The sequence below is a fragment of the Cavia porcellus genome, unplaced genomic scaffold (genome assembly GCF_034190915.1).
Source record: "Cavia porcellus strain 051 isolate PalLab524CR breed Dunkin Hartley unplaced genomic scaffold, mCavPor4.1 scaffold_13, whole genome shotgun sequence".
Lineage (NCBI taxonomy): Eukaryota > Metazoa > Chordata > Mammalia > Rodentia > Caviidae > Cavia > Cavia porcellus.
The window spans coordinates 35,148,036-35,168,567 of record NW_026947496.1 but is presented as its reverse complement, the minus strand read 5'-3'; the positions used below and the strand labels follow the sequence as shown (position 1 = coordinate 35,168,567).

At 34.7% G+C, this 20,532-nt stretch overlaps 1 protein-coding gene across 12 annotated transcripts in view; it reads left to right on the top strand.

The window, feature by feature from the left end:
* Lyst (lysosomal trafficking regulator) overlaps window positions 1-20,532 on the top strand; it is a 233,208-nt gene that overhangs the window by 112,220 nt on the left and 100,456 nt on the right. For all 12 annotated transcript variants that reach the window (XR_010051247.1, XR_010051246.1, XM_063260084.1 and 9 more), the window contains 7 exons: window positions 2,803-2,940; window positions 7,406-7,604; window positions 10,984-11,115; window positions 14,449-15,073; window positions 15,747-15,924; window positions 17,229-17,398; window positions 18,866-19,096. Coding sequence is in view for 10 of the 12 variants with exons in the window: in XM_063260084.1 (XP_063116154.1) it covers window positions 2,803-2,940; window positions 7,406-7,604; window positions 10,984-11,115; window positions 14,449-15,073; window positions 15,747-15,924; window positions 17,229-17,398; window positions 18,866-19,096 (1,673 nt within the window). In the remaining 2 variants the exon portion in view is untranslated. The remainder of the gene's footprint in view (window positions 1-2,802; window positions 2,941-7,405; window positions 7,605-10,983; window positions 11,116-14,448; window positions 15,074-15,746; window positions 15,925-17,228; window positions 17,399-18,865; window positions 19,097-20,532) is intronic.

Below are 20,532 nucleotides of genomic sequence, written 5' to 3'. Positions count from 1 at the left end.
CTGCTTAACCACTTATGGGTCAAGAGGTAACTTGGGTTGCTTCCATGTTTTAGCAATTTGAGTAGAAAGATGTACTTTCAAATATTTACTTAATCAGTCTTCTGAAGAAAAGTAAGTTTATTGCTTCAATGGTATGTTAATTATAAATGGAAATTTGGAGATTGTTTTCTATGTGAAGTTTTGAACTACCAGGTTATGCTGAGCTAAAAGGTCAGGATCAGAACTTGGGCTGGGTCAGAATACTTCATTAAGAAAGGAGCACATGAGCTCATTTGGGTCTGTTGGGGGTTTACGTTTAGTATAAATGATATACTAAGATTCAGGCCTTTTAGGATTCTGGGAATCTGGGTCCAGGAGAAAGAAGTGAACACACTTCTGAGTAGGGGAGCCATGTGGTGGAATGCAGAGCCTGAATCATGATGTAGGGCAAAGCTTAATCATAAGCATAATGTAAACAACATAGATGAACCTTAGGTCTGGACACAGTATCTCACACTTGGAATGGTGGGCCACCAGTCTTCACAGGACCCAACAAAGGAATAAAAACTGTTTTGTTTCTGCCCACTTGCTACAGTCCTAATGGCAGAGGCTCAGACAGGCTGCTGCTCAGTTACAGTATACAGAATGTTCCCTAAAGTGGGGCAGTATACTAAGTATATATTGGTGACTTTTCTAAGAAAAGAAGTTGTCTAGAATTAAGTAGAATATATCATTATCCATGAGATATAAGTATTCAAAGAGCAATTCAGAGTATATACTTTTAGAATTCTAAAGACATTTTATTCCCTAATTTGGCAGCCATGCCTAAAAGAGTATACATTGCCAACAGTGAATTGTGAAGCTGAAAAAGCTTTTCTAATCTGTCATTAATAAAAATAAATTTAGCTTAAACATGCTAGAAGAGAATTATTTTTCTATACATCCTATAGAAAATTATAAGAATTATTGTTTTATAAAGAGCCAATCAAAAATAATGCAGCCACAAGTTCGATCCCCGGTACCAAAAAAAAAAAAAAAATTTAAAAAAATAATGCAGCCACAAATGGAAAATATTAAAAGGAAATGCCAAACAACTAAGTAAGCTGTTGCTATTTTTCTGTACAGTATTTTGTGGGTGTTGATAACATTTGTCAGTTTTTTAAACTTTGTAATTTGTTGTGATTTCTCATTCTGAATGTTCACTTTCCGATCTAAAAAATAGAAGATGGTACGTTTAATAGTACAGTGAGAAAGAGTAAATAAATCCGAGGACAGTGTATGTAACTGGTAGAGGAACTGTTCTATATTGTCTTGTTTTGTGAGTGTTGTGTGTGTGTATGTGTGTGTTAGGTGTTTTTTAGGGTTTTTTTGTTTGTTTTGTTTTTTTGTATGGGGATTGAATTCATGATCTTGCGCTTGTCAGGCGGGCGCTTATACCATGGAGCTAAATCCCCGGCCCTTGTCTTGTCTTGTCTTTCCTGGATACCAGGAGTTGAACTCATGACCTTGCTTTCGCCAGGCAGGCATTTATGCCACCGAACTATATCCCCAGCCCCTAAGGATAGTGTATGTAAACAAATTAGATCAAAGACAATATAAATATATAATAAGGAATATACTCAAATGAAGATTGGGAGATCTGTCTTACGTAAATTTTGGGCAGTTAATGTATTTAGTATTTCAGAAAAAACAAGCACTTTTATAGTTACTTGATTTTAAATTTTTTTATCAAATTCAAAACAATACACACCTCTTACATGGATTTGAAGTAAAGGCTTTTTAAAAAACCTAGTTATTTTTGTGGTAAGTTTGGTTTTATCATTGGTTGTTTGCTTATATTGGTACTGTTTTACTTTGCAACTACTGTATTCATAAGAGCTAAATCAAGTTTTCATACTTGAGTTGCCTGGTGTTGGAGTTACCACATGACTTATTCTTTTTTTTTATTTTTTATTTTATTTTATTTTATTTGTCTTTTTCCTTTTTATTGGTACCGGGGATCAAACTCACGACTGCCTGCTTGCAAGGCAGACGCTAATGCCGCTGAGCTAAATCCCCAGCCCCTACATGACTTATTCTTTTAGGGCATCTTGGTTTTAAATCTTATGAAGAGAAAGACCATTATTAGAGTAGTGTGTCTATTTATTGGTCTTTTCATTATTCGTTACTGTCCAGCAATGACACAATAAACAGTGAAACCTACAATAGATGGCAGTTGACTTTGTTTTTTGTTAATAGCTTTGTTGAAAGATCAATCAGGAGAATAAGATAAGTATCTATGAGGTTTCTTTTTCTCTATTATGGATAATTTAATTGTTTAAATATTAGAGGAGCATTTTAAGTCACATTCAAAGGATGCTAATTACTCTCTAAAGATGCACAATTTGTAATAGTACAGAGAAATCTACTATTTGAACTTAAAAGTAAGTACATCTAAAAATGCAGATCTTTTGCACTGTCTATAATGCAAATAAGCATTGAAATTTATCCATTTTTAATAATACCACTTTCTGAAAAAATTATTTGAAAACAATTAGAATGTGTGTGTTTCAATTTGAATAAATCCCTTAGGATAGTTCAACTTTTGAAAATTTGTAACATTTAATGCCATGGAAAGGCTAATGTACTAAAGTCCTTAGTACACTATTGCATTCAATGTAGGTATCTAGAGATGACCTACTGACAGCAACAAATAATAGTTGGGGATAAATTTTAAGATTTACTTTCTAAGACAAATTTAATCTTTATTATTGAACTTACTAAAATGCCTTCTGCTTGTTGTTCAGTAACTGTATTCTAATTAGTGTGTGTTTATTTTCTCAGCAAGGTGTGTGGGAAACTCTGCTAGCAGCTCTGGAAGTCCTCATTCGAGTGGAGCACCACCAGCAATGGTTTAATATTAAGCAGTTACTGAAAGCTCAAGCAGTTCATCACTTCCTTCTGACTTGTCAGGTTTTGCAGGTACTTTGTAGTTGTTTTTCTTCTCAATACTATAGACATCAAAGTGGAACTTTCAGTGGGATTTTCCCTCTTTTTCATCTTATCTCTTCATTAGATTTTTAAAAACTCTTACCTCTTTGATTTTCACACTTGCCATCATTCCCAAGTCAAATCATAAAAACAAACTACCAAATTTTTTTATGTTTGGATATAATAATAATTATATAGTTTCTTGAATCTTTATGTTGGGATATAATAATAATTTTGTATTCTATTGAATTATAATAGTTGATGACTTGTTCCATTTTCCTTAAATAATAATTTACAACTATTTATTGTTTCAATACGTATAATTTGCTGAAAATCCATTTCACATACTAGAATTAGCATCTTGAAAATATATCCACAATGTTAAAAGATGGCCTTGACAGCCGGGTATGGTGGCCCATGTCTGTAATCCGAGCACACAGGAGACTGAGGCAGGAGGATCTTTTCAAGTTCGACACTTGAAGCCTAGGCTACAAAGTGAGCTCAAGGTCAGCTTGTACTGCATAGCAAGACCCTGTCTCAAAAAGACACACACACACACAAAGATAGCACTAACTTCACAGTTATATAGGAGTGTTTTATGCTTTGCGGCTTGTAGTTACTTTTTTCCTCTTTCTTTTTAGATTTCTTTTTACTTGATTGGTTCATATATTGGACTATTTCCAATATTTAAATATTTTGAGGCATCTGTTAGAATTTTGTTAAGTTATATAAATACCAGATATTCATGGGATAAGTAGAATTTTACATTTTTAGTTCTTTTCTTTAATGACATTAGGTGCTTCTGACTGCAGATGAGCTAAAATCCAAACTCTGTGACATGATCCTTGGGACAACTTGTATGATCTTGTCTTGGTACTTTTCTGGTTGTTGAGACAAAATACCTGATACTCAAAATTAAAGGAGGAAAAATTCATTTAGTTCAATAGTTTATGGAGTTTTCAGTTCATGCTTGGCTGGCTCCAAGTCATGGTGTCCTGGAAGAGGGGCATCGCAGAGCAGACAGAAAGCAACAAGCAGCAAGTGACCAGCACTGTCTTTCTTTCTGTTCCTTATATTTTATCTAAGCTACCTACCCTTGGAGTGGGTAGCACTCACAAGCAGGGTGGTAGGACAGCTTTAATCCTAGAATTGCACTATCAATCAGTTCTAGCATTACCTCTATACTCTTACTGTTACTGTGCACATATGACATATATTTTTATGTTGTTTATGAGATTAAGTTTATATAGTTTATTTCCTTCTGTTAACCTTCTAAGAACTATATACTTCCAGTACCTAGGACATACAACCACTCACTTCTCAAAAAAAGAGGCATTTTATTGCCTTTTTGGTCCCCATTATAAAATAAAGTGTATTATTATCTTGCAGTACAGCCAAGCATGGTGGTACACATCTGTAATTCCAGCACTCAGGAGGCTGAGGCAGAAAAATCATTGTGAATTTAGGCCAGCTTGAACTGGATACTGAAACTCTTACTCAAAAAGACAAAAAGCAAAACAACAGATATGAAACATAGTGATTTCTCAGGTCCCTTGCTTACTAAATGTTACATACATCAGTTTTTCTCCTAATGTGTTTCTTTATCCATTTTGAAATTTATTGACCAATTTGAAATAAATTTATATGACAGCATAAGGTTCCTATTTTTTTTAACTTGGAGACTACATATTTTCATTTGTCCATTTTGAAATTTATTGACCAATTTGAAATAAATTTATATGACAGTATAAGTGTAATTTTCACTTTTGTATTATCTATAACCATGTTTTAAAAGTCCAAATATTAATTTCTTTTCCTAAAAAGTGTATTTCTTCACCCTTAATTTTTCATAGAGATCACTTATCAAATTTATTTGTTCATTCATTTATTTATTGTAGTGGTGATTGAACCCAGGGCCTTCTTACTGAACTGCATTTCTAATCTATTTTTATTTTTTATTTTGAGATCTTGCTGAGTAATTCAGGCTGGCCTCAGCCTCCCATGGTGATGGAGTTACAGATATATACCATTATGCCCAGCTTAACAGCTATGCACAACTTTTTGATAGGTATTACAAGAAACATATAAAGAAATGAACTTAGTATTTACCTTTATGGAAGCTCAGAGTCTTAATGATATTTTGGGAAGATTAACAAATTAAGATAATATTATAAGATATTAATAATAACAAATTAATCTTCCCAAAATATCTGTACTGGCTGTAAAAGCAGCTTCATTAGCTTCTCAGTATAGTATAATAAACCTCGTCTAAGAAGTGGAAAGCAAATAGGATAGAGGTTTAAGGACAGAATTAATAGAACTTAATTCTATTTAAATAGAAAATTCAGGAATCATATAATATAAAATTCAAGCTAGAAGACTAGAAAAAAGATAACATCAAAAAAATAAGCATGCAAGTTTTGTGGTTCATGAATTCTGTGTTTGGATTGCAGGACACTCAATGACGGCAACTAAAACAGTGGAGATAGAAAAGCACTAGATAAAAAGAATAGTGAAAACTCACAGAGAGGTTCAGGTTGCACTTTTGGAAATATCCATTGTTGGAATGTGAAATAGGAAAAGTTAGCTATGGAACAAGGTGTAGAAAAGGTAATTAAAGAGACGTAAGAAGAATCAGGAAACTCAGAAAAGTGAAAGTGTTGAGCCGAGAGGAGAAGAACACACACAGAAGATGATGGTAACTAGAGCTAAATGATGTTGAAATTTCACAGAAATTGACCAGTAAGGGCTGTAGACTTGGAAACTCTTCATGGTTTGAGAGGTTTCAATAATGTGGAAAAGACAAGGGATTTTAGGTAAGGGTGTATTATACATTAGAAGCAGTGAGGAAAAAACAGTGATTTAAAAGTCTAGCAGCGGGGCTGGGGATTTAGCTCAGTGGCATAAAGTGCTTGCCTTGCAAGTAGGCAGTTGTGAGTTCGATCCCCGGTACTGATAAAAAGGAAAAAGACAAAAAAAAAAAAAAAAAAAAAAAAAGTCTAGCAGCAAAAATATAGTGTTAACAAAAGATCAAGAGATTTTTTTTTTTTTTTTAACAGAATAGGAGGCCAGAGACCTTTTCCAAGGAGTCAGTGGAGAAGGCAGGGTTGGAGAAATTTAGTCTAGTATGAATGTAGGAATGAATAATTGGTGGTATAGCCAGGAGAGTTGGAAAGATAGAAGAGATACAATTCAGAGGAAAGGCAGCTGATGTAGCAGAAGCAGTTCTGAATTATAAGTTTAGAGACACATGTTCTTATGTTGGCTTGGCCACTCAGCAGTTGAAAAATCTTGGCAAAGAGATTTTGTCTTCTTCTGTAAACTCAGTATTCTCTTAAATCTGAAGTAGTCAGGCTAAATTTTCTCAAAATTAATGCTTACCTCTAAGTATTCTGATTCCACAGTGCATAAGAATGAATGAAGAGGAGTAGATGGAGAGCCATGTTTTTGCGTATGAGGAAGTTTACTTCTGATTCCCTTAATCTGGGAGCCAGCTAACATTCACTGGGGAGGTGAAATTGGAGGACATAAGCAATTCAGATCAGATTTTATTTGTAAAAATGATTTGTCAAAAATCATTATTCCAAGCAGGAGATGGTACAGTAGAAATAAGTTAAAGGCCTGAGTTTGTTATAGTTGCAGTATAGCTTAAGTATTTTCTATTTAGTTTAAACTAAATAACCATTTTGAACCTCATATTCTAGAAATAAGAGATAATTATTATTATAGAACCATTGTGAGAAGCTTTGTAAACTGGAGCACATTTTATTACTATGTTTGTCCATCAGAAATCCCTCTAGGTCCTGTACTAGTAGAAACCAAAATAATAATAATAATAATAACAATAGTGATGGTAATATTCATAATAGCTAACATTTACACAGGGTGATGCGTTCAGAATATTTCAGATTTCAGAACATTTTGGATTTTTTGGATTATGGATGCTTGACCATAAAGTCTGTGAAATATTTCAAATCCTGAAAAAAAACCCCTGAAACTTAAACACTTCTGATCCCAGGCATTTCAGATAAGGAATACTCTACCTGCATGGAGCTTACCATATGTGAGGCATTGTTCTAAGAGTTTGCATCACTTAAGCCTTAACAGACCTGTGAAGTACCATTAGTATTATTTCTTCATTAGGTCAAGTGACATACCTAGGATCACACCAATGAATGAAGGAGCTAGAATCCAGACCTTTACATTGGACTTCTGAGTCCATGCTTCTGAATGTTCCTCAGTTTAATAAGTGGACTACAATTAAATTGTGTTATCTTTTAATGAATTTTTAGTAGCAAGGTTGCTTGAATTGAGGAATAGTAACTAAATTGAATGGTAAATATGGGCAGACTAGTAAACCACAGAATTCTCTTAAAAAGGGTGTGTGGCTTAAGTGAACAATGTTAGTTGAGAGTTCTCTTTAAATATGAAGACAATTTGATGTTTATTTTTTCAGGAACATAAAGAGGGGCAGCTTACATCCATGCCCCGAGAGGTTTGTAGATCATTTGTGAAAATCATTGCAGAAGTCCTTGGATCTCCTCCAGATTTGGAATTACTGACAATCATCTTCAGCTTCCTTTTAGCAGTTCACCCTCCTACTAATACTTATGTTTGTCACAACCCCACAAACTTCTACTTTTCTTTGCACATAGGTAGGTATAATTATTTTTGTTAGATTTTTGGGTATCTCTGCTTTGTCTTATTCTTTCTACTTGATTCATATTTGTTGATATTCATTGAATGTACTTTCTGTGCTCAAAATTACCCTAATAACAAATTGGGGAGGAATCAAGCAGAGTGTTACAGAATGAACATGGTAACTACCAAAAGGAAAGAAGAGACACTCAAGCAACTAATAAATAGTATTTGGTATGTAATTAACAGACTCGGATGAAGAGATAAAGAGATTTTAAAGAAGAAAAGGTTTCATCAGACTATGGGAAGAGAATATTTAATAGATTATATGCTGTCTGAAGAGACTAATGGATTATATGGCACTGAAGAATTTAGGTGGAATTTGATAAGTAGACTGGAGAATTAGCAGTGCAAGCAGAGAAGGACTGAAAGAGAGGAAAAATGGAAAGACAGCAATTTTTCAAGTACATATATAAAATCTATAAAGGAAAAATGAAAAAATAATGCTAAAAATATAATTTAAGACCCATATTTATTTACTTATTTATTTACCCTAAGGTAAATGAATCATAAATGTACCACCAGAGAATTTAAACTCATATTCTACAAGGACTATGTGTATTTAAATTAAACTCATGTTCTGCAAGGGCAGTGTATATTTAAATTAAACAAAATTTTATTACAGTAAAAGACAGATTGCTATCCCACCACCACCCCCAAGTATTTCCCCTCATGTCTAACAGACTCTTCCCGTCATTCTTGCCATTTTCTAAAGCAGTTCAGGAAGTCCCCTTTCATGAGTGGCTTTATGAGGTGTGATTAAAAAATACAGTGAATGCTATTGCCCAGTGCCATCCAATGGAAAGAAAAGCTCATGAAAACATTATAGTGTGTCTTCATCTACCTTATTCACTGCAGCTGGCACCAAGTTTCTAATATAGAAACTTCTGATTATTCCCCAAAATAAAAATGACCATGAAAGGTAAACATTTTCAGGGAGTCAGGACATCAAGCCTTCACAACAGCACACTTAAAGAGATGATGGAAGACTGCTAGAAGTTCTTCAGAAAATGGAAAGAATGATGGGATAAATGTGTTTGAAGCAAGAGAGAGAATCTTGGTGGAGATTAATGGTAATGTGTCTTTTACTATAATAAATATTTTTAAAAATACATTTATACATTCACTATTTTGTGATCAAATGACAGAGATCACTGAAAGGATTTTGTTTTATTTTACTTGTTGGCTTGTTTGTGAGCAAAGGATATGATGTAAGTAAATTATTGCGGTAGAATTCAGAAATAAACTAGAGGCATTAAGACCAATTGTAATAGTCTGTAGGAAACATGAAATAATGAAATCTGGGCATAGTAGTAGAAGAACTGAAAAGGAGAAATTAGAGAACTGAGAAGGTTGGAATAGGATGACTTTGGGGATGTTAGGACAGAGGATAATGACTTTAGGTTTGTAATACATGTTGCATTTGAGGTGTCCTGTAATAATTGACTATCAGGCAATTAATTAGAAAGGGTACTAACACAAGAGCAGTTACAAGGAGCTACCCACAAAGGAAGTGAGTAGAAACTCTGAGATTAGATGAGACTACTAACAGTAATATAGAAAGAGAAGGAAAGAACAAGCTAAGGATAAAACTCATGGTAATATTACTACTCATAGGATGCAATAAAAAAAAGAGGTGTAAGTATGAGAAGGATAGAGGAATCAGTATAAGGAGGGATAGAATAATTAGAGGGGTTTTTTTTGAGGGGGGGGTACTGGGAATCGAACTCAGGACCTTGCACTTGCCAGGCAGGCGCTTGTGCTGCTGAGCTGTATCCCTGGTCCATAATTAGAGTTTTTAGTGAACTGGGGAAAAGTAATGTGGTAGAAGAGAAAGCCAGAGTGAACCTATGAGGAGGCTAGATGATAATTTTAGAATGGAAATCTAGTTGTGCAACATTTTAAAGTAATTTAATAAATGAATAAAATGACTTAGCAATGGTAAAAGTCCAAAGTAGTTAAGATAGGTTAGCTTTGTGTTAAGTTCAACACTTTAGTGAAGTATTACGGAAGATTTTGGGAGCAAGATAGTTACAAAGATGAATAAAATATGATTCTTTCCCTTAAAAAGCTCATGACTTAGTACAGGAAAGAGAAACATAAACAGATAGTTACACCTTACCAAATAGGCAGCACAATGATGGACATTAGCATTTTATTTTCTGGTAATTTGGAGTATGCCAAGAGCTGAGAGCATGTTTTCTGGAGGAGGCCATGCCTGTTCCCAAAGGGTAAATTGCAATCAAAGCAAAAGGCCTTCCAGGCAAAGGAAATGGCATGACTGGCAAGTGAGTGTTGCTAAAATACAATATAAGAAACAAAACCAGACAGGCCTAGAGACAGATTGTGAAGATTCTTGTAGACAAGAAACTTGGACTTTATTCTAGGTGGTAAGGAAGTTTTAATGTAGAGGAATTCTGGAAGCTCTGAAGCTTTGAGGGAAACAAGGTGTCCTTCAGGTTATCATTTAGACATCCGTAACAGTGATCCAGGTGAGAGATGTCAAAGCCTATATCACAGAAGTATGACAGGGAAGAGAAGAGTTTAAGAAACTATAAACAAAGTTAGTAGGACCTGGTCACTGACTAGCATGAATAAAGGAAAACTCGTGGTCGAGTTGGTTTTAGTTCTACATGGGGAGAACTTGTTGAAGACTTGTTCAAGACTTTCTGTCAAACTAAATAGAGGACAGAGCAGGAGTAAATTGAAGGCAGGAAGATGAATCACATTTAGAATTGTTGCATTTGTGGAGCATTTAAAAAATTAAGCACTTGGAGTTTTAAGTATGAAACTACAGAAAGAAGCTGATGAAGCTGAAAGTATTAGTTTTGGAATCAGGTTAGACACTGAAAGATGTTTAAAAGCAAGAGACATGGTCTTTTTCTCAAGAAGTAAACAGATGAGAAGTCTCTTCTGAGAGATCATAAGGACACATAAAAATCAAGCAGTTAAACCATAGAAATAGTTCCAAGAACAATTGGAATTCCAAGAAAACAGAAGCTAATGTGGCCAGTAATCATCAACAAAGAAATCTGTAATAAAAAACCAGTGTGAGTATTCTAATGTCAAGTGTAACTAGTACAAATAAGTCGTATAATTTGTTTCAGTAGCTTTTTGTCAAGATTTGTACTTGGGGGGCTGGGGATTTAGCTCAGCGGCATAAGCGCCTGCCTTGCAAGCAGGCAGTCGTGTGTTCGATCCCTGGTACCGATAAAAAGGAAAAAGACAAAAAAAAAAAAAAAAAAAGATTTGTACTTGATGGTTTGCTTTTAAAACTATATTTTTGTTTTATCTCTTTAAAAAAATTTGTTGTCTGAAAAATATTTGATCATCTAGATGGCAAGATTTTTCAGGAGAAAGTGCAGTCAATCATGTACCTGCGGCATACCAGCAGTGGAGGACGATCCCTCACTAGTCCTGGTTACATGGTCATAAGCCCATCTGGTTTTACTGCTTCACCTCCTGAAGGTAAAAATGGCAATAGTAAAATTATAACTCTTCCCATTTTTGTTTTGAGTATTCAAAGACAATTGAATTGTACATGTTTAGCAGGATAGTACAGTACAACCTGATATGTAGAATAAATAAATGGACAATTAAGTTAAACTTTAGGCACATAAAGTATGTTTAAAGACCCCATTTTTAGTACTTTATGATATCAGTAATTCAATATAAGAGCCATCCCAGGTCCTCAGAATTCAGAAAATGGATAAAGCTCATGCTGTTTTCTCTGACATTCTCTGTACTCCCTCAGAAGTTATTTGTCTTTCATTAAACTTCCAATATATTTTCCCATTTTCTTCAAAATTTTATTGTCTTATTCTCTCCATTCTACTAAACTCATCACTCTAGATAATGGCTCTTACAGGTAGAAGCTATCTAGTCCTCTAGCCATGTGTTGCTTGTTACGTCTGTCCTGAATGTGACCATCGTCATGAATACTTCTATGGACCTCTGAAATTCTAGGGCTCTATTCCCTACTCTGTTTGTATGAACAGTGTAAAATCACCACTGTCAAACATTTCCACACACAGTGGTACCCCCGTTTTTTCCAGGTCTTTTGAACAGATTCTTTTGGCAGCTTTAGCCTTTTTGCCAACCAGAGAAACAGAATCCTTTGGGAACTTCTGAGATACTGAAAAAGACAAAAAGAATGCATTCTTTCCTAATCCATTCTGGGGTAACAACCTCCTATTTTTTCTGGCCTTTAAAGTTTAATTAAAAATATTTTTTTGAGACAGAATTCCACTTGTCCAATCTAACTGCAAACTCACCTTCTTCTCTCCTCAGGTTGCCAAATGGGTAGGATTACCATACGTCACTTTTTTGGTTTCTTTATGTAATCACAAATGCCCATTGCTTCTGAGGAGATCCCGTTTGCCAGTTTTCTTTATACCATCTTCAGTTTCCTTGTCCCTTGGGCCTTTTGGTATTTTTGACCTGAAAAACCCTAACCCAGACTCAGTCTAACCATCCTTACACTCCTGAAAACTGTCACAAGGCTTTCAGTGGTGCCATCATTTTTCCTGTGTTCAGAACCAATTCCCACTTTTGTTTTGTGTAGTATTTCAGGTTTTTCTTTCTTTGTGACTGAATAGTACTCCATGTATAAAAAGACTACATCTTTTTTATCAAGAATTTGGGTTGTTTCCAAGATTTAGCTATTACAAATTGTGCTACTATACACATAGGTGCACATATACCATTGTGATACAATGTTTCTTATTTTTCTGAGAAAGTACACAGAGAATATACAGAAGAAGAGCTGGGGAAAATACCCAAAAGAGAAATGAATCGAATGGGACCTCTAATCCTAGCTTTTTGAGAAATCTCCAAAATGGTTGCACTAGTGTATAATGACACCAACAGTGGAGAAGGGTTCCTTTTCCCCCACAGCCTGTTCATGAAGTGCCTGCCTACACTTATATCTTCAAGACTTCTACCTAATTTCTGTTCTTAGTGTTTCTGTTTTACTATTTAGGTCTTTGATTCATTTGGACTTTAGTGTGTGATATTAGACATGGATCTAGTTTTAGTCTTCATGTGGAAAGCCAATTTTTCCAGCATCATTTGTTAAAAAGGCTGTTTTTTCCAGTGTACATGTTTGGCCCCTTTGTCAAAGATAAGATTGTTGAGTGTGTGTGTAGGTGCATCTGAATTTTTTGTTCTGCTCCTGTGATCCTTAGGTCTGGGTTTTTTTGTTGTTATTTTGTTGGTTTGGGTTTTTTTTTGTTTTTTTGTTTTGCCAGTACCATGATGATTTTATCACAGTAGTTTTGTAGTATAATTTCAAGTCAAATTTTGATGCCTTCTGCCTTGCCTTTGTTGCCCAAGATTGCCTTCTTTGCTTTCCTAGAAAAGAAAATTAATGCAAATTTCTTAGTGTGCATGTGCTCTTTCATGCTGGGACATTGCTTTTATTGTCAGTCCAACTTAATCTTTTTTTTCTAGCTCTAGTGTAATTAATATGTAGTGCAGGCAAGATACAGATATGGGAAGATAGAATTGGATACTTGAGAACTAATCTTCAGTTTTGTTAGCCTTCGATAGTGTTTTAATTTTATCACATTTTATGGTCTTTTAGCATAACACTTAAGGCAATGTATAATTAATTTTATTTGGAATTTTATAGGAAATGTGTATTTTTAAAAACATATACTTTACTCTGAAATATTTTGAAATACAGTCATACTGCCATCTTTTCCAGGTTTTTTTTAAAAATCTTGTGGCAACTTTAGCTCTCTAGTCAAAATCTAGAATAATTAGAAAAAACATCTGGGCTACAGAGCTGTTTTAGTACCTCAAAGCCTATCTGCTTACATTTATTCTGTATTACTGCATTTGAAGCTTCAGTGTACACTGAAAGCATCTGGAGAGCTTGCTAAAACACAGGTTCCTGACCCTGCTGCCATTCTAGTTCAGTAGATGTAAGCTATAGCTTGAGAATGTAAGGTGCTAATCATCGTGTAGGTGCTGGTGCTCATGCTGCTGGTCCACAAACCACCTCTTAAAACATTATGCACCTGTATCCTGTACTCTTTCAATAAGAGGGATTTTTCTGATCACTTTCTACATAAAATATCAAAGTAGTAAATTAGAGATTTGTAGCATGAAGAGAGAAGGCTACTGTTTTTCTCCTAGAACAGTAAGAAGTGACTATAGAAATGGAGGAGAGAGAGAGAGTAGTCTAGGCTATTATTACCAATAACAAGTACTACTAGGTATCAACCACTTATTATATAGCAGATCCTATCATAGATGCATCACAAGTATAATCTCTCTTAACCCTTGAAGCAATCCTGCACCATAGATAATCTGAACCTCATTTTACATTGGCAGAAACTAACATTCGTGTAATATAATTGAGTATTTTACCTTTGGCTAATGAATTAGCAAAACTATCATTCAGATCCAGTCACATCTAAGTATGAAGCCTAGACTTTTTCCATTATATTTCTTGTGCATCCTGGTGACTGTTGGCCTGAGTAAGTTCAGCTCCACTTCACTAATTTTCTCTGTTTCATAACCGTTAATCCTAATGCCTTTGAATTGTGCTATGTTGGTATTGTATTTATTGAGAAGACAGGAAAAAATTTTGGAATATTTTAATAAAAATTGTTAAAATAAAAAATAGTATTGGCATTTAAGAAATGTGTTAGTTACTAGGAAAAATAACCAAGATGAATTCTTGAACAATACTAGATAGGTTGGCTGTTACTGTGGTTGTGACTTATGATGCAGATAGGAAATAGTCCCATTTAACAGATTTTTAAGAAGTATATTTCTTTCTACTTTTACTAGGAAGCAATTTCTCCAATATTATTCCACCAGGGATGGCTGCCCACATGCTACGTTCTAGAAGCCTACCAGCATTTCCTACTTCACCACTAATGCAGCCACAAAAACTGACTGGAAGTTTGGGTTGTAGTATTGACAAGTTACAAAACATTGTGGATACTTACATTGCAACCCAGGCGGAGAAACAGAATCCTTTGGGAAGTTCTGACATACTGCAAGCAAGCAAAGAAGATGCATTCATCAGTAGTTGTGAGTCTGCCAAAGCTGTTTGTGAAGCAGATGCTGTTCCTACAACCCAAACCCCTGCCAGTGGTGTCCCAAAAGGAACACTGGGATTTCCCATGGGCAGGGTAGACCATAAAGACTTGGAAGCAGAACACAGATCAGATGATGACAGTCCTGGGGATGAATCCTGCCTGCGCCGACCTGATAACCTGAAGGGACTGGCTTCATTCCAGCAAAGCCACAGCACAATTGCAAGTCTGGGGCTAGCTTTCCCTTCACAGAATGGAGCTGCAACTGTCGCCCGCTGGCCCAGTCTTGTTGATAGGAACACTGATGATTGGGAAAACTTGGCTTTTTCTCTTGGTTATGAGCCCAACTATAACCAAGCTACAAGTGCTCACAGGTACTCATGTATTTTGTATACCTTCTCTGTTTTTAAATGTTCTTTGAAGACTCTCCACTTCTAGAAATGTCTTCATTATGCCACTTCCTAAAATACAACATTGTGTTAATAACAAATAGAAAAATCCTTTTCCCCCCTCACTTCAATGTTAGATAATATTAATTTTGTGTTTAGTCAAAGACTAAATACATCTCAAAACCTCTCATGTCTTATTTAATTCCTTGTAGTTATTAGAGAAAAATTCTCTAATATTTCAGGGAAATGATCAGGCTGATTCTTGTTCCCAGTGGCATCTCAAGTGGCTCTGTTCTGCTACTTGGAATATCTTCTCTATGCTGTCCACTATGGGGGACACGGCCATGTGCCTGCTGAGCACTTGAAGTATGACCAGTGCAGCTGAAGAAGTTAACTTTTAATTTAAATGGTTGAAACAGTACAAGCAGCAAAGACTACTGTATCAGACATCATAGAGTCAGACTATGATAGTGTTTAGTATCCTGAATGCCTAAGAGTATCAGTAATAAAAAGTAGGAATAATCACAGATAGATTAGGAAATATTTCTTAAAGCTTATGAGCATTTGTTTCACATAAAATTACCATTCATTATGGTTCCTGAGGTAATCATCATGTAGTTTTCTACAGTTAGTAAGACTCTTTTGGTCTCTGTCTTAGTGTCACTGAAGACTGCTTGGTACCCATATGCTGTGGATTATATGAACTCTTAAGTGGTATTCTCCTCATCCTGCCTGATGTTATGCTGGAAGATGTAATGGACAAACTGATTCAAGCAGATACACTCTTAGTCCTTGTTAATCATCCATCACCAGCCATACAACAAGGAGTTATAAAAGTAAGGACAAATCTTAAAGAAGTGTTATTTTAATTCAGGAAAACAAACATACATGTATTTTAAATTTTTGAATGTACTTAAATATGTTAAAGTAGGCAAACTTTAAAATTTTTTGTATACATATTAAATCTTTATTTTATACTTAGATATAATGAAGTAATAATTGTCATTTCCTACTTACATTTTGTATGTATTATCCAGTTGTAAATTCCTCTCCATATATTGATTCATATTTTTAAAAATCTACCAATAAATGCATATATCTGAACATTTAGTAACACAAAAATTTACCAGGAATATGTGATTCACTGGAAATCTCTCTTGCAGCACAGTATCAAGTTTTGGACATTTACTTCAACTTTCAACTCAGATGTCACCTAGGATGTTTTTTTAAGCAGGGCAGTAAATGGATATGTGTTTGTTAAAGTATTAATATCTTTCACTACTGTAAGGGAGTGATTGAAGGTGAGGGAGAGGTAGAGGTATTCTGTTAGTAGGCCAGCTTACTAACCTCAGGTAGAAATGACTACAGCTGTTAGCCGACTAAGCTAGTATCCAGAGAAATATATCAAAGGGGTTCCTAAGTTGGATTAATGAAAATAAAGGGCACACAGATTTGAGAGACTTTTGCTGGAATGGAAGAGAAGTGCCTGTGTAATTGCATGTGGCAACCAGGAATAGAAAAGACAAAAGTCAGTTTTACCTTGAAGTTTAGAGGAATGGTGCTAAGAGCCATGTAAGTATGAAATCAGGGAAGAAGTGGGTTTGGAAGGAAAAGTAATTAGCTGAGTTTCCATAATTTTATTTAAGAAACTAGAGAGGGTGGAAATTCCAGCCTGTGCTCAGAATAAATTAGGAAGTCTAGAAATAGGGCCAAGAGTGACTCAGTGGTAAAGGACCTTCCTAGCATGCATAGAGCTCTTGGTTCAGTCCCCAGTACCATATACACAAAAATGTCTAGAAACAGGTTTACAATTGATTTGCAGGTCAAACATAGTGCACTGAATTTTTTCTTCACAACTAGGCACAGATATTCCACTTACACTCAACTGAAGTTGCCAGATTACTAGGTGTTCATTCTCAGCTTGGAATGCCAGCTTTTCCACCATAGAAGAATTAGGACCTCCAAAATAGAGTAACTACTGGCATTCCACAGTAGTCAAAATTCATTCTTCTATACAGGTGGCATCTCTTTGTACTCTTCTATATTTATTAAAACTTACAAATACAGTATGCTACCTTGTTTGATTTGCATATATTAAATTTTAATATATGATCTCAATTGTCTTAACCTTTTTCTTTAGCTATTACATGCATATTTTAATAGAGCATCTAAGGAACAAAAAGATAAATTTCTGAAGAATCGTGGCTTTTCCTTGTTAGCCAATCAATTATATCTTCATCGGGGAACTCAGGAATTGTTAGAATGCTTCATTGAAATGTTCTTTGGTCGACGTATTAGCCTTGATGAAGAGTAAGTGGGTTCTTTTCTCCACCATAATTGGGGATCCTTTGTTTTAAATGTAACATTTAGTGAACTCACTCTGAGCACAATTAATCTGTCTCCCTTAGAAAAACATCTTCTAAAAGTAATTTTCCACATGAATCAGTTTGTTTTATATATGATAGTCTTTCTACTATATGTCTTACTTTGTATTTCATTCACTAGCTAAAAAGTAGAAATAAATTTTACATCAAATGAAAGAAAATGATAACAATTTGGCATCTAGTATTAACACTAGAAAGTTGCCTAAAAAGAAAGATGGCCCTGTGTTCTCCAAGACAGATTACACAGGTAATCACTTCAGGATCTCTCCAGTCCTCGTAGAGCCCTCAGCTCATCTGGGAGAAGAATGGCCTCCTCCCTGGAAAGCCTGGACCTACTGATTGCTGAGATTTAACCGCAGTGTAGTGCCAAAAGAATAGAAAATAAGTGCAAAAATAAAAGGGTACTTTTCACCCAGTCCAAAGGTTTGGCAGAATAGTTATTTCTTTTTTTATAATATAATAGAGAAATATGTACTTTCTGATTGTGGTAGACAGAGCCAGGCCTTGAAGTATTAATTCATTTATTGTGTTAATTTCAGTGGTACTATATACTCGAATATAGCTTTTGACTTCTCCAAAACAGTTCTGCATTATCTCATTTGAATCTGACAACAGTCTTGAGTACAAAGAAGTACAGATGTCATCACATATATTTGACACATGATAAAAATGAGGCATAACAGGCTTAAATAATTTTCTGCATCACAGAGGCAAATGGTTTTGGGACAAGAACTCAAGCCTTATTTCTCTGGGGGCTGGGAATATAGCTCAGCAACACAGTACCTGCCTAGCAAGCACAAGGTGATGGGCTTGATCCCTGTCACCAAAAAAATAAAAAAGATTTATTTCTTTATGCTAACTCTTTACTGTCTATTTTTCAAATAAATAAAATACTGATACTTACCTATGTACTTGTTATAAGCTCTTAAAGCAGAGGTTCTTTAAATAAAGAGTCCCATAAAATGTGTTAATTAAAACTTTGAAATTGTGTGTATCATTCTTCTGAAAATTTGTATATCTTGGGATGAACCTCTGGAAGAAGCCTTTATCTTATTTCTGGAGAGGATCTATACTCTTTTTTTAAAAAGGCTAAGAATTGTTTTTTGTTTTTTGGGGTTTTTTTTGTCATTTTTTTTGAGACTGCGCTGGCCTTGAGCTCACTTTGTAGCCTAAACTGGTATTAAACTCACAACTATCCTCTTGCCTCAGCCTCCCAAGTGCTGGGATTACAGGCATGAACCACCACACCCAGCTAAAAAAAAAGCTAAGAATCTTTATTCCTTGAATTTATTTTTTAGAGCTTTAAATGGTTAGTAAAATGGTCTGTAATCTTAATCATGCATTGTTATTTTGTGACTACTTCTAACATGCTCTTAACTATTATTTGTTATAGATTTGATCTGGAAGATGTGAAAAATATGGGACTTTTTCAGAAGTGGTCTGCCATTCCTATCCTGGGGCTAATAGAAACCTCCCTATATGACAACATACTCTTGCATAATGCTCTTTTACTTATGATCCAAATTTTAAATTCTTGTTCTAAGGTAGCAGACATGTTGTTGGATAATGGTCTACTCTATGTATTATGTAATACGGTAGCAGCTCTGAATGGATTAGAAAAAAAGTAAGTTTTGAATTATTAATTAAAATTATATCTAATTAGTCCTTAGGGAATAACTTTCTTTAAACCATCTTACTTTATCATAATACTTTCAAAGAATTTCTTTTATTATATTTAATTAATTTGGAGAGGATTGGGGTTTTTTAAAATCATTTTAAACAAAGTTTGGTTAAGAAGAAAGTGTTTTATCTTGTTAGATACTTAGAACATGATAAATAGGATAATTTAAATCATGCCGAATATATTTACCAGGCTTCTGTGTTTTTTGGTTTTGGTTTTGGTCTTTTTGTGACAGGGTCTTGCTATGTAGTTCAGGCTGGCCTTGAGCTCACTTTGTAGCCCAGACTGGTCTCAAATTTGCAATGATTGTCCTGCCTAAGCCTCCCAAGTGTTGAGATTACAGACATGTGCCATGACACCTGCATGTCCACAGTATATTTATAAAAATTATAAACCTGATTCAAAAATAGAAGATTGAAGATTAGAAGGATACAGTGGCTCATTGAATATTACATAGTTAGTAAATAACAGAGAACTTGAGACTGAGTCAGTCTCACTTTACAAGCCTGTATTTTAAAACTCAGTATACTAACCTATTAGCATATTCTATCACTACCTACTACCACAAATTAATTTATAATAGTCATATTCAATCATTGTTATCATAAATTAATTTCTGCTAGTCAAAAATACATAGGCAAAGAGAGATGCCCTACAAATAACAGTTTTTAAAAATATATTAGGAGTTTAGATTTTCCTTTAAGATCTGTATCTTTGGTGTCTCCACTTGTGCTGCACAAAGTACCATTTTTACTAACAGTGTTAAATCTTTGGACACACAAAAGCATTAAATGTTACTATATTTTTGCAAAGAACAGAGCTTATCTTTGTGAGTCCCTAGGCCAAGAAAAGATTCCTTATACTCAATTTGGTTTAGCTTTCATTGAGCACTTATTACATTTAGCATATGTATGGTAGGCATGTGAGAAACAGAAAGAAATATAAAATATTATATTTTCTCAAAGCACTTGGTTTTGATTGCAGGATAGTGCATGAAAATGACAAAATTTAGAAAGGTACCTGTAGTTAAAAGAAGATTTTGTTTATTTTGTAACAAGTAAGATATGCTTACTGATAGCTCCTGAAGGGTACTCCATTAGTGGTTATTATGTTTAACCTTTGCTTGATTTGAAAAAGTAAATAGAAGTGCGTGACCTGATAACACACACTGAGTTAGATTAAAATTGAGAGGCAGAAATAACTGATTCATATTTATTGTGTCTTTAGAGGTGACTAGTATATATTTAACTCTATTACAGTATCTTTTAATGCTTAAAATAACTATAATATATACAAATGAGACTCAGAGAGGTTAATTTAGTTACATTCACCTTTTGTGGGAAGCCTTTCCAGAATATTGTTGCTCACACCCTCATGCT